The sequence below is a fragment of the Quercus robur genome, chromosome 3, assembly GCF_932294415.1.
Source record: "Quercus robur chromosome 3, dhQueRobu3.1, whole genome shotgun sequence".
NCBI classification, from domain to species: Eukaryota; Viridiplantae; Streptophyta; class Magnoliopsida; order Fagales; family Fagaceae; genus Quercus; species Quercus robur.
This window is the reverse complement of record NC_065536.1, coordinates 67,373,929-67,388,567: the sequence shown is the minus strand read 5'-3', so window position 1 is coordinate 67,388,567 and position 14,639 is coordinate 67,373,929. Positions and strand designations below refer to the sequence as shown.

The window sequence follows — 14,639 nt, the reverse complement described above, 5'->3', positions numbered from 1 at the left end:
TAATGGGCAAGGCATATCTCAATTGGAGTATTCGAGAATAATAGTCAATCTTATGTATATAATGAACTGTACTAGACCGGACATAGCATATTCTGTCAGCAAGTTGAGTAGATACACTAGTAATCCAGGGGAAGACTACTGGAAGGCATTAGTTAGGGTTTTGAGGTATTTGAAATACACCATAAACTATGGGTTGCACTACACTCGGTATCCAGCTGTACTAGAAGGGTATAGTGATGCTAATTGGATATCCGACACAAAAGACACCAAATCTACGAGTGGTATGTCTTTACACTTAGTGGTGCAGCGGTATCTTGGAAGTCTTCTAAACAAACATGCATTGCTAGATCCACAATGGAATCAGAATTTATCGCATTGGACAAAGCAAGAGAAGAAGCAGAGTGGCTTCATCATTTCCTGGAGGATATGCCAATGTGGATGAAACCTATGCCCTTTATTTGTATACATTGTGATAGCAAATCAGCTATTGGTAGGGCACAGAGTCATATGTACAACGGTAAGTCTCGACATATATGTCAGACATAATACTGTGAGGCAGTTGCTCTCTAATGGAATTATTTCCATTGACTTCACAAAGTCAACAGAGAATATAGTGGATCTGTTAATTGAGTAAAGAGCAAGTAAATTGCTCATCGAGGGGAATAAGGTTAAAGCCTATGACATAAAAGTCTCCGGGATGGCAGCCTAACCTAGTTGACTGGAGATCCCAAGATTTAGGTTTAAAGGGACAACCGAATCATGGAGACTAGTTTTTATCACTATGGAGATTACATCTGCCATCAATTCCTATGATGAAATAGTGATGCTTGTAAGTGATGTTCAGGGTAAGCTTTTTTTAATGATTCTTATATCTTGGAATTTCAAATGGGGTATAGTAGGATATTTTTAATAAGAATCACCATATAAGTGTGAAGTGGGCCGCTTCCATGACAGTTTTAAGGCTGAATTCTCTAAAGTACTTCATGAATTTACCAGGATATGTTCAGGGTCGAAATGAACACAACTATAAGAATGAAATATGTTTGAAAAGCAGCTATGTGAATTCTATTATCTTGGTATACATAAACGGCTGAACAGTTCAAGACATCATGTTCATTGGTTAGCTAGTATATCCGATAATCTTTCACAAAGGAAAGTTCAAAGCCACAAGCTACTTCTCCCGATACAGTAACTTTTCTTCTACTCTCTCTGTGTCTGCATCATCATTTGCATTGTGTTTATCAATTTTTACTCATGTGGGAGATTGTTGGGAAAATAACATGGAGTGAATAAGAAATTAATGTTTTCTATGTTCACTTGAAAATGTTATTAAAAGTGGTAAAAAAATCCTAAGTCCCACATAGGAAAGAAAAGAGATAATATATGAGTTGGATATTGGGTTGGGCTTTTGGCATATGTGGATTGGGCCCACTTGTCCAAATAATAATATTTTATTATTTTAATTTTTGAGTCAGTTAGTCTGTGCATAACAGTTATTACTAAAACAGAGTACCTGTTCAGGAACGTATAATTTTCATAGTCTATCATTTATAAAAACTACTTTTCAGAAAAATCTCCCAATGAGAATATTTTGTGCATTTTCATTTTGTGTCAAAGAGAGAGAAAGAGACATTGAGTAGTTCGCAGAGCACAACCTTGTGTGTTTCGTTTTCGTGCTGTAAATCATTTTATCTTGGGAGGCAGACGTTTGTGAGTCTCAAAGCACCACAGTGATTGTGTGAGAGGCAAAATCTGCTTTAAGGAGATTGTGTCAAACACAAGACTTGATCTAAATCATTTATTCTTCACGCATTTGGTCTGTGAGTTTTTAAATTATTTACAGATTTCTTCTTATATATATACAGTATCTATTTATTGTTTTTTGTTTATCACATCTAATTGTGTTATTGCTTATATTTAGATCTATATGTTGTTTCTTTTGCTTTATCACAAAAATAAATTGTTGAAATATATCCAACATCCTTTTCCTCCAACATTCGACCGACAACAATCCTATTTCGGTCAATGGGCATTAAGGTATTTTCATTTAAATTCAAGTTTTCGTATTAACTATGATGGGATGTTAGAGAACTCAACTAGGGTTAAGAATGCAACCCATTGTAAACCTAGGGTAACATATGGTTGGTTAGGACTGAGTAGAGTTCATCTACTATATAAATCCCTCAATGTAAATACACATAATGTACCTTTTTTTTTGTATGTGCTTTTCTCTTTCTCATTCTTTTTATTTTTTATTTTTATTTTTATTTTTATGAAACTCTTTCTCACTCATAATACCTACAACAATTTCTATATATATATATATATATATATTGTAACAAAATGAGCTCAAAAGAATGTGGGGTGTGCATATAATGTAACTTTTTTTTTTTTTTTTGGTTTGAAAAACTAGACTCGAAGCCTAGAGAAAAAATTGAAAAAGACAAAAAGAGACTATCAAGAGTCATGAATTACAAGAAGAGCTATATCATCAGGGATGGATTCAATCTGAACTTGTAACTCATCACTAGACTTTGAATGTCTAGCAAAAAAATGGGCAACATAATTGCCTAATCTTTTTACATGAAAAAAAAAAAAAAAAAAAAAAACACACACACACACAAAGATCACCTACTAGCACAAGGGAGTCATTCAAAATGAATTAGTACATACATAAATAAATAAATAAAAATTCTACATTAAGGGCTCAAATTTATCATTTTATGAAGCTTTTTTAAGATCTTTAAACTCCATGTAATTTTTTTGAGAAAACTTTAAACCTGTAGAATTTTTTTTTAAAAAAAAATAAAAGATTTATTTTTCTTTTAGTAAATTCAAGCATGTGAAGAATTTTGTTATTTTTTAGATAACCAAGCAATGATTTTAGATGTTTCAGCTGATTTATATACGTGTTAAGGCCCAATTATCAAGCCCCAATATGGAGTGGCCCGAATTGAAATAGTAAAAGCCCAAATATTTTTAAGAATTATATATACATTAAAAAAAAAAAAAAGACAAAAGAATAAATTTCACAAACCTGCTCTGAGGTTGTGATAATATAAATTAGTTTCAAAACATTTTAAAACCTAACAATTTGGTCCTCAAAAAGACAACTTTGTCCCTGACGGATCAAACACTGTTTTCTTTTCTGTCTTGTTCCTAAGTTCTCTCTTCTCAAGTTCAAAACCAACAAAATTCCCAGTCAAACAACAAAGAAAATCAATATTTGCGGTGGAAATCGGGATGACCCTTGCATGGTGGTGCTGCTGCTGACGCCGGTGACCAAGATCATGGGTTAGAGAGAGAGAGAGAGTGTTCTGAGAGAGAACTCAGAGAAGATAGAAAAGAAAGAAGAGAAACGGTGTTTGATCTGTTAGGGACAAAATTGTCTTTTAAGGACTAAAGTGGTGGGTTTTGGTATTATCACAAACCTACCCTGAGGTTTGTGAAATTTACCTTTAAAAAAAAAAACTTTACCTTAAAAATAAAATTCTAAGTCTAAAAAACTCTCTCTCTTCTGTGTTATTTTTGTTCGATCGTAGAATAACGTTTGTGGTCACATAATTTTTTTTGTTCCACCGACAGAAACTTTCAGGTAATTCTAAACTTTCATCTTAGTTTTCTGTTTGTTTGCCTAGAAAGTTGTCAAGAAACAAAAAGAAGTTTTATATTGAGAAGTGGGTCCTGAACTTGCATGGCTCATTTACTTATATCCATTTCTTGTTGGTTGCTATGATATTTTGTTTATTATTATTATGCATCAAAATCTAAAATTTATAATATTTAGTAGTTTTTTTTTTTTTTTGTTAGATTATGTTTAAGAAAACATAGAATTCTTGCTTTGCCTTTTTTGGGCAATGAAGGTGCTTGTTGAAATGCCTCTTAGAGTTTAAGTTTGTGCAAACTTGTTGTGGATTTATATTCCACCTTTTTAATTTTTGGGTTTTCATTTTGGCGTGGTTAGAATTTGACAATGAGAGGATTGAAATGCTTTATTGAGTATAAGTTTGTCAAGACTTGTTGTGGCTCTGTATTCTTATTTGTTTTTGGGGACTTTCATGTTAGTGTAAGGTACTGATTTTTTTTTTTTTTTTTCTTTTTTCTGGGTTGTTATTGTTGTTGTTTGGATTTGGTTAGAATTTGATAGTGAGGAGGATAGATAGGATGATAGTAGGTGCTCGTACCCCGCTTAAAAGATGGCAGCAGGCTGCTGTTGCAGTTGGCTCGGCAGTAGGTGCATTGCTGAATCCACGAAGAGCAGATCTAATAGCAGCCCTTGGGGAGACTACTGGAAAGCCTTCTTTTGAAAGAGTTCTCGAGAGGATGAAGAGGAGCCCAGAAGGCAGAGTAAGTCTATTCTCCAAACTTATTAGTTGTTTATGACATATTTAGATTTGATAATGAATGATGACATTGAACTTACTGGATAGCCTGTTGTGTATTTGTGTGAATGTTGATTGTTATGGTATTCATAGTTGTGGCCATTGTTTCTGCTTGACAAGCCTGTCTTTATGTTTTTTTTTGTCGTGAAAATAAAGTATTTTGATTACCGAAATTTCATAGGGTTTAAACTAGATTTTTTTGGGTTCATTTTGAATGAAAACATGTTCTATAGAAATTAGCTTGCTGGTGCCTTTTGATACTCCTGGTATGTCCCACGTGTTACTGTTAAATTTGCTTATTGGAAGGTCGAAATTTAAATTTTACTTTTGTGTTTATGGGTATTGATTGTTTCTGTTCTTGCAAAGGAACTAGTTATTTTCTGTTCCCTATGATGCTTCATTATGAACCATGCTAATGCTGATCAATCCATGATTGATACTTTCTTCATTCATATGCTGAGGGAATGAGAATATTTAAAGAAGAAAAATCACAGAATTTTGTACAACTATATAGAATTGCTAGTGCAAATGCATTGCTTTAACATTTCGGAAGGCTGCAAAGCTTGGAGGTCACTATGAATCAACAATTGTATTACTAGTGAGAAGATCCTTTAATTTTCTTTGGGGTCTTATCAATGAATTTTTAATTTCTTTTGATGGGAATGTGTCATATTTTGAAGAATCAGAGCATCAATGTCATGAATTGAAGAACAGTCATGATGAAAAACATCCATGTTATAGGAAAAGAAATATTAAATATATTTCCGTTTCGCTCTCATATAATGCATATGATGACTAATGAGGCCCATGAGGGACTGAATACTTATTGAGTCAAGTTTGCAATATTTGTGGAGATACATTTTATGTTATCAGAAAAGTGGAAGAGTCACTCAATTTTTGTCTTTGGTTTTTAATTGGTACTTTGCAACACATCCAGAACATAATTGTCAAAAATTTGCTGCACTATGAATGCATTTTTTATAATTTGATCACTACCAATCAGATGAACACCCTCATTTCCTTTTATCCTTTTGAAGAATTTATCAGTGTATACATTTGGGTGGGATACAAATTGCCCATCGACCAAAATTTTTGTCTCTTGATTCATGAAGGGTCAAACTAGTTAGAACAGCCTCTTCGATCCTTCAACTTACGTTTTGTCATTGTTTCAATGTACTAATGCTTCCAATTCTTTCATATTTATCTTGCATTTGTAACTGACTGTTCTGTACTTCTAATCTTTTTCCCATTCATAAACAGATGATATGTGACCCCCAAAAAGATTGAAATTTCAGTTTAATTTTGAGACTGGAATTTTCATTTTTGTGAAACCCCCAGTGATACCGTGTTGATAGTGTTTTGTATGATGTGCAGATCAATGAGAAATCCTTTCTGGAAAATAGACCATTCTTTTAATGTTAAATTCTTCTCTGTTGGCCACCTAGCTAATGCTACATTTCTTTTTTCTCATTTTGTTGCTGGCATCTTCTTAACTCTATGGCCATGAGTATTGCCTCTAATTTTATTGTTCATAACCAAGAACAATTTATCTACTTGACAGGCTGTTTTGTTGGAGCGACCACGTGTGATATCTACAGAAGTGGGGCATGCTTGGGACCTACCACCGAACACATTTGGTGCTGCCTATGCAAACTTCATGGGATCAAGAAATTTTTCTCCCGATGACAGACCACCGGTGCGGTTCATGGACACAGATGAACTGGCATATGTAGCCATGCGGGCTCGTGAGGTGCATGATTTCTGGCACACCCTTTTTGATCTCCCTACCAACTTAATTGGTGAGTCAGCACTCAAGGTGATAGAGTTTGAGCAAATGTACCTTCCCATGTGCATGCTGTCTGTTGTAGGGGGCACTGCAAGATTCAATGAGAAGCAAAGGAAATTGTTTTTCCAGCACTACTTTCCATGGGCTCTCCGGGCCGGCCTGCAGTGTACAGATCTCATGTGTATATATTATGAACAGCATTTTCATGAGGATTTGGAGGATGTTCGGAGGAAATGGGGGATACTTCCTGCTCCTGTTCCTCCTACGTAAGACGCTATCTGAACAACAGCAACTGCACCTAGTTTGGTGGATAGTTGCTTTGCTGGATTTTGAGTTTTATACTACTACTTGTACCAACAGCAACTTATGCAGAAACGCACCATGAAGCAAACATATAATCTGCATTTTTTTTATTAGTGAGGCAGACCCTGACCAGATGTTTAGTAAGACGGAATTAAACTTTCTGCATTAGTCATGCAAATAAACCATTTTGAAAGAGACCTCGAACGTTTGTGCCATGACCTCTAGCTTACAGTATCTGCTGCTGCAGCAATTTATGTGTCAATTTTGACAAATTTTACTTGGGACTCCACAACAAACATGACATTAGACAAGCCTGACCCATAATGAATTATGGAGTTAACAAGTGCACAAATTGGATTCCATAATCCATATTGGTAAAGGATTAAAACTTCCAAGTGAATAATTTGTTTAAAACGATTGCGCCATTGTTGAAATTGATGTGTTAACAGAAATTTGAACAATACTCCACGGTTCATACGGAGTACAAATGCGTGAGAATCTGTTGCGAAATAAATAAATTTAAATGGAAATACATTTGACTTTTTTCCAATTAAAAGCCCCTTCAGGAACAACACATAAAGTCACTAGCCTCCACACTTCGTGACTTCCAGTGGATAACATTAACAGTAACACATTCCATAAGTTGATTACAAACAATAGAGTGCAAGGTAATGCAAAATCCATATCTATGTGAGAGGAACATTACATATGCTCATTATGCAATATACCCCCTCGGAAACCAGAGGGAGAATTCAGGTAGGCAGTATGTGCCTCATAAGTCATAACACTAGAACACCTGGACAAGCTAGTGGAAGAAACAAATTCAGAAGCCAAGATGTCTGTAACCACTGTCACAGATGGCAGATGCTCATATGGCTCAAAACACCACTATGACTCCACCAACCAAGCTGGATCCAAACTTTAAACACTACCAAGCCTAATGCAATCTAAAAAAGGAGTGAGTCAACAGCTAATAAACTTGCCAATGGATTTTGGAAAAATGTGTGCATGTCTCAAAGGATTCAGTGGGAGGGAGGAAGCAGAAATAGATTGCAGTGAGGGAAAAAGGAAGACACCAAAATGTGACTCAAAACACAGTATGAAACAATTATGCATTAAATGTAACTTTGTGCTTAACAGTAACTGAGCTTTGTAACAAATATTTATGCATATAGAATAAGGAACTCTTGATTGAATTATCCAAACAACCACAAAACCAATATATTACATAAAATGACCCCAGCAAGTTTTCATTGTTTACATAAAAGAAGACAGCACTACTTCGTCCAAATTACAGGTTCCACAAAAATCAATAAACAGTACTTCCATTTTGCAGATATGCCAGCATATCTCAGTTACCGCCACCACCAGCCGGTCCTCCACCAAAGAGGTAGCCCAGAGAAGATCCACCACCAGGGGCAGAATGGACCTTAGTAGAGGGCCGATCCTGCATCCAGGAATAAAATATATCAATCTTTATCCTTATTTTTTAGTAAGTACTTGTGCTAAGTTATTTACCTATTTACAGTTAAGTTATATCAGGAAAAATAACTCAACTGTAACATTCGTAATATTCAATTACCTACTACATGAGCCGCAAACGTTAAATACCTTCTCTCAACTCCATAATGTCCCCAAAAAACTTGAAAAAAATTGTAATCCAATCTACTTTTGCAAAACTGACGTTCATTAACATAATGCTTAATACTAGCAAAAAGAAAACATCATCTTGAACCTCAAAACGGTAATCTTTACAGCTTTAAAGACAATTCTTTCTAAATCTTTATAATCAAACTTCATGAAAACAAAGATAAAGCAGAGATAAACAAAGCCCTTCACGTATGATTCAATGTATGATATGCAAGCTGAGACTATATATACACATATTGGAAAATGAGGTATCGTGTGTTCTTGCCAATCTACCAAATTACAAGGCTGTTATATCCTTTACAGGCTCAAGTACGAGTCTAAATGCAGAGCTCTGCCTTCAAAAACATCTATAACCTAAACATTATGCTGTGAGAGAGAGAGAGAGAGCTGAGGAAGGGAAAAGAAACCTTTAAACATTCAGACTCCCCTGCAGCATAAATCAATAACGGCAAAAACAAAAATTGGGACACAAAAAAGGGGGGAAAACATAGAGGTCTGAAAGATGAAAAGAAACCAAAACATATGACTATTGCATGCAAAGCATTGCAAAACAAGTGGCAACAGCAATTGATGTTATGACTGTCTTTTTTTTTTTTTTTGGTCCTTATTTCTAACCAAACCTTTAAATATATTGTCATTAAAATACTAATAACAGCTTTAAGTGAAAAAGATACCAGCTTTTGCAACACCGTCTACTTCTTTTAATGTTACACAAAATTTTGTACTATTTTTGGAATGCCAATGTCCCTGTGAATTGCATTAGGAAAGTAGCAAAGATATCATGAGTATAGTCATACCGTGATGAAATTCCCAGTGTTTTGACCATCTGCTCGCATGTAGTTATTTGTAGAAGTACTATGGATACCAGCAGGGATCTGCTTGGTAACATCTACTGGTGGAGAAGCCACAGCAGGTTTGGGAGCAGGTGAATTATTCACAGCTGGCGCTTCACTTGGAGCAGCTTCAACATTAGTTTGGACAGGTTTAGGAGCAGGAGCCTCTCCACTGCCAAACAGATAGCCCAAGGAACTCTGTCCTCCACCGCTGCTAACTCCGCGACCCATGCTCTCTCAGTTCTTCTAAAAACAAGTTAAGAATCTGACATGCAGGCAAATGAGAAAAAAGGAGTCAGAATCTAGATCAAAAGTTAAAGGAAAATATCATAAATCATAATAAGCTATGATGCTAAAGGATGTCTTCAACATATGCCTTCATATGCAAGTAACAAGCATGAGCACTTGATCAAAATTCACCTCAATCTCTAACTACCACCCAACATAACTGCTCTATGTTACTTATCAAAAAAAACATAACTGCTCTATGTTATGCTAATGAAAACATCAGTAAATAAGGAAAATCTGCTCTGTCCTACAGAAGTCAGTCAATTTTAGACTACCTTAGACCAAGCAATAATATTATAGTGACCAAATCCTAAAACCTTTACCGTCAACTTGATTCTCAAACTACAAGGTATTACTACCTTGGTTTCCACACTTTGAATTAGTAATGGGACTAAAGAGTGAACTCATACATAAGAAAAACAGGGGGTGAAAAAAAAAAAAAAAGCACAATCACCCCACGCTCACAACTCACAAGATTAACAAAGCTCACCAGATTTCTAGTTAAATTCCTACATTGTCATTGCCCAACACCCCCCCCCCCCCCTTCCCTTTGGTTTAATCTAAGTTAATACCATAATTATGACAATCTAAATCCACCTCAGGTTTGCTCAATTACTACATTAAATGTATATCTCTATAACTATCAAAAGAGGCATAAACCCAATTACATACAATTAACAATGTCAAAAAAATTTCATCCAACAACAACAAAGATTTAGTCCCATGCACTCTTCTCAGCCATTCTAACCTACCTAAAACCACACCTTAATTAAATGTCCCTTTATTTACTACTTCTACTAGTATTATTTTATGTCTTCCTCAAACCCTCTTTTAGTTTCCTCCACTTGAAACCTACGACACACTTGTCCGTGTATGACACGACCCAGAAGCAATTTTTGAAAAATTATAACATAACAAAGAAGGTAGATACGACATCAGAGTGACATGGGTACGACGCCCCAGATGAGGTTTGCACATTACTAAACCATTCAGATAAATTTCATCCACATAAAAAGAATGAATTTTTCACATAAATAAAAAAATAAAAATCAGATCCACAATCATTGTGAAACCCAAAAAAAAGGACACCCAATCAAATCAAATCAAAGCAAGAGAAATGTCCAATCACAGATATACACTGTACAAAAAGAAAAAGCAAAAAAAAATTTAATATAGATCTGAAACTGAAACAGAAACAAACATGCACGTCACTTATTATATATAAATGGCAATCATTTTGCCACTACTACCACTACAAAATCCCACTGATTTTACTTTCAACCAAACAAAAAACAAAAATTCCAATCCAAATTGACAAAATCTTTTTTTTTTTGAAGTATCAAATCAGTGAGTGAAAACAGTAAAAAAAAAAAAAAATTGAAAGCAGGAATTGATGAGAGCATAGTGTTGTGAATGAAAGTGAAACCCTAGAAAATGGAGATCGAGGAAGGTTTAGGGTTTGGTGAATTGGTTTACCTTTGTTGCTGGGGATCAGATCTGAAGGGAAGTTCTCTTAAAGCACCAGAGAGAGAGAGAGAGAGAAAGTGAGTTGAGCGAGGAGTAAGAAAGAGAGAGAAAGCGATGTGCGAGTGAGTTTAGTATTTATTGTAGAGCTGGTGAAAGGGAAAGAGAGAGATTGGATTCATTGAACTTTTTACCTATGGTGTTTTAAATTTTTAATGCTTTTTTTTCAATAATATAATTTTTTTTCTTTATTATTTAATAATTAAGATATATATATATATATAATTTTTTTTTTTTGAAATAGTTAGAACTTAGAAATATAATTACTTGTATGTCGCGCCCCATGTGTCTGGAATTAGGGTCCTTCCAATCCTCTATTCACGGGAGGTACTATTCAAATTGGTAAGTCTGTCAATCGCGGAGGAGAGTCTTGAACCTTAAATATTTTCATTTAAAACAGTTTAAAATGTCAATTGAATTACAGTTTTGACTATAATTAATGACTATAATAGATAGTAATGAGATATTTGAATCGTAATTTTCTTTATAATAATATTAATGAATTACAAGATTCTTGAATGGTTAATGTAGGAGCTCAAAAAATGGCTCAACCCATTTAAAATAGTGGTACTCAGTATTTCCGGGCCAACACAATTAATTTGTAAGAGAGTGGGCTTTCTAAGTCAACTGTGATGCTCTGTATGGTCCAAGCATGAAATCAATGAAGTCGTGATTCTTAGTACAATGAAATGAAACACAATTTGTGTATAAACTCTTCATTGGGATGGTCCGAGGAGGGAATGTTCATATATTATTTGCTACAAATTTCATACAAATTGATTCTACTTATTCCGTTCCTTTTGTTTATGTCTTTCAACCCCTTTTCTAGAGGGGTTTTTTTCTTTTATATAGTCCCCCTTAATGAATCTCAGCCTTCCACCTGTACGTCTTAGGGTATTAATAGGGATGCTTGTCCCATCAAGACCCTTCTAGAGGTGGTAGAGAGTGTTGTGAGCTGTGAAACTACTATTCATGGGTCTTTTCCTCGTAAATGCGGCCAGCTCAGTTGGTGCAGTGCATTAAATGTAGAGGTGAGAACTTCCTTCCTTAGATATTTCATCTCTTCTTTACTTGTATGTCTTTGAAGTTTTCCATGGTGTCCTATTCTTTGGTGCAAGTGGCCAACCGAGGCATTCCTCCTCGAGCTCCTCGGACAATGGGTCCGTTAGTTCCCCCTCCTCAGACCTTTGTTCATATGTTTAGTCTGAATTAACATGGTCTTCATGTCTTCCCTCCTCGGACTTAATCCACGTGTTAGATCTAGATTAGCGCATGGAAGGGCCTTTGCTCATTCTCGAACTGGGCCCATGGACTTTATGTTGTGTTTAGGTCCCTCTCTCCCACAATTAATATGTTAAAATTGAGAAGCAATTCTTTATGGTTTATAAAAGATGGTCATTTCATAGACTTTTATTGTTATAATTTTGTTTGCCATGACTTAATTTGATGAAATCATATTATTTTTAATTTTAAAATGTCTCAAAATATTGTTCATTTTGAAAACTTAACTAAGAAAATTTTAGATGTTTTTTCGCTTTTCTCAAGAGAAATTTGTAATGAAATTAAATTAAGTCAAATGTTAACAAGCACTGACATGAGTCTCATTTAATTAAAAAATTAGGTAAATAAAAAAAAAAACACAAAACTAGTTTCATAGTTTATTTTAATATATTTTTTTCTCTCTATAAAATTGATCATACAACTTATAAATTGAAAAAAAAAAAGACATAAAGCTGAAAAAAAAAGATTAAAAAACTACAAAAAAGATGTCAAAAATTGCTATTAACGGATATCTTATGATACCTGTTAACAACCCTTAAATTAAAATGGACGATGGTGGAGGATAAAAATTTTATATATAAAAAGAAAAAGAAAAAGAAATAATGAAGGTTGTTAAAGAATCAAGATCAACAAATAAAAAGGGTGAGACAAAAAGTCTTTATATGCATGGGATGAGGAAAAAAGTGGGTGCAGATAGTAATAAATAATTGTACTTAGCGGTTATTAAACTGTGGATCATGTGGCGGAAGATGACCTGGCTGGCATGTCACATCACATGTGATTGAACATAAAAACGCTCCCTTTGTTTATCACACTTTTTCACTTTTTACTGTTTCTTTCTTTTTTACTTTTTCACACGGAAGACCTTTAAGAGTCATTTGCCGGGGGAATTTGCATAGTAATAGTGTAAAGAGTTTGTATTTAGTAAGTTAATTATGGTTTGAAAGGAATATGAAAAATAGCATCTCGAGTTTCTAAAACTTGAGATCGATGACGAAAATTGACACTTTCAAACTAGAGTTTTACTACTACCGTTTGCTGATTTAGTCACATAGATCTGGAGTCTATAAGACTCAAGTTCAAAAAAACCAAAACCGAATCTTACAAACTCGATTTTTGTCGAACTTGAAGAAAAACAAAACCTGAAGAACGCAACGCCAAAGAAGACGATCTGGTTGGAGAAGAAGGAAGAAGAACAGAGCGATCTGGGTGGGCGATACCAGCTGGTGGACGATCTGATCTTCAGCGACTAGGTGGACGAAGAGACGAAGAACAGAGCAAGAACGTTGGAACTCTGATTGGACGTGATCTAGTGTTGGTGCTGGTGTTCTTCTTTTTTTCTTCTTCTCCGTGTTTTCTTCTTCTGTTTTTTCTTTTTCTTCGTGGATCACTGGAACTTGAGTCTCTAAGACTCGAGTTCTGCATGGAATTTTCGTTAAGTTAGAAGTCTGGAACTCAAGTTTTTAAAACTCGATTTGCTATTGAAATCGAGTTTTAAAAACTCGAAATGCTAGTTTTCCACTTTCTTTCCCGGCTGGTCAATTAACAAAATTTTTCTAATAATAAAGTTAAATGGAAAAAAAAATTCGTCATTTGCCACAATTAATTTTAAATTTAGGGTAGATTATTAACAAATGTATATTTTAAATTGGGTCTGGTTAATACATGCTGTTAAGGTATATATTAAAAATTTATTTTAGGAAAACTTTTATTGAAAATTGAAAAAACTGTAAAAAAAAATATAAGAACTTTTTCAATCCTCGATAAAAAATTTTTAAAATGATTTACCCTCTTTTAAATTTACGATAACTCATGATTAAGGTTGAGTTTTTTTTTTTTTTTTTTTTTTTTTTTGGATAATTGATTCGTTTTTTAGGTGCTGTCGCACATGGGATAGTTAAAAAATTAATTGTTTATTTAATTTTGTTACTTCTCAATACTGTAATACTCAATAAATTAATCTTTAATTGAAACCTATTAGTATATTAGTATCCAATATCCATTAACAAAAGACATTATATTATGTTATGTATAAGAAGGTGCCTTCTGAGACATCTTTCACAACATGTGTGGGTCTTACATGTTGTGAGAGAGATGTCTCATAAGATAATTTTTAAAGTTTTATTTTACTTTCGTATTTTTGATCCACTTATTTCTTAAAGTAATGCTACACATCTAAGTTTGCAGTTTTTAATAATTCTTATTTTGATCCACTATTGACATTATCCTATTATCTACCATTAACAACTTGCAACCTCAATAAATGGATATGAAATTGTAAAATTAAATTGATTTCAAAATACTCCTTTTGAATATATGTACCACATATGCTTTTGTATTTAAATTTAACTCAAAAAGAGGATACATATTTATTCACCCACAATTTCATAACTTCCTAATCTAACATCACTTTAATATAAGCACCAATGCTAACACAAATTTAGATACAATTTCACAACTTGCGATGTGAAAATTCTGTGTTAGTGGTGAGCTCGTATTAAAATGATGTTAAACCAATCATAACCTACTACCTCAGGAGGTTAAGAATAAGGGCATAGAAAACTCTAGAAATGACCAATGAATGCTTGTTTC

General features: G+C 34.1%; 2 protein-coding genes and 1 non-coding gene across 3 annotated transcripts; 2 read left to right on the top strand and 1 right to left on the bottom strand.

Annotated features, from left to right (window-relative positions):
• Window positions 1-3,442: 3,442 nt before the first annotated feature.
• On the top strand, window positions 3,443-6,666 carry LOC126719038 (ubiquinone biosynthesis protein COQ4 homolog, mitochondrial). Its single transcript, XM_050421574.1, has 3 exons — window positions 3,443-3,595; window positions 4,138-4,347; window positions 5,944-6,666. Exons 2-3 carry the CDS (start codon window positions 4,165-4,167, stop codon window positions 6,436-6,438), a joined length of 678 nt encoding a protein of 225 aa, XP_050277531.1. The 5' UTR covers window positions 3,443-3,595; window positions 4,138-4,164; the 3' UTR covers window positions 6,439-6,666.
• On the top strand, window positions 4,765-4,849 carry LOC126720124 (small nucleolar RNA snoR53Y). Its single transcript, XR_007653278.1, has one exon. It is a non-coding gene; the product is annotated as a small nucleolar RNA snoR53Y (small nucleolar RNA).
• Window positions 6,667-7,554: 888 nt separating the features above from the next.
• LOC126719037 (protein SPIRAL1-like 1) lies at window positions 7,555-10,889 on the bottom strand. The gene is made up of 3 exons (XM_050421573.1): window positions 10,719-10,889; window positions 8,919-9,219; window positions 7,555-7,918 (listed from the first exon to the last, which is right to left on the bottom strand). The coding sequence occupies exons 2-3, from the start codon at window positions 9,183-9,185 to the stop codon at window positions 7,823-7,825; spliced, it is 363 nt and encodes a 120-aa protein (XP_050277530.1). The 5' UTR covers window positions 9,186-9,219; window positions 10,719-10,889; the 3' UTR covers window positions 7,555-7,822.
• Between the last annotated feature and the right edge of the window lie 3,750 nt (window positions 10,890-14,639).

Bases quoted from the DNA above. Each gene is read 5' to 3' on its own strand.
- LOC126719038 (XM_050421574.1), top strand. From the start codon at position 4,165: ATGATAGTAGGTGCTCGTACCCCGCTTAAAAGATGGCAGCAGGCTGCT. The intron at 4,348-5,943 runs GTAAGTCTATTC...TCTACTTGACAG, and splicing joins AGAGGAGCCCAGAAGGCAGA to GCTGTTTTGTTGGAGCGACC.
- LOC126719037 (XM_050421573.1), bottom strand. From the start codon at position 9,185: ATGGGTCGCGGAGTTAGCAGCGGTGGAGGACAGAGTTCCTTGGGCTAT. The intron at 7,919-8,918 runs GTATGACTATAC...TCCTGGATGCAG, and splicing joins ACACTGGGAATTTCATCACG to GATCGGCCCTCTACTAAGGT.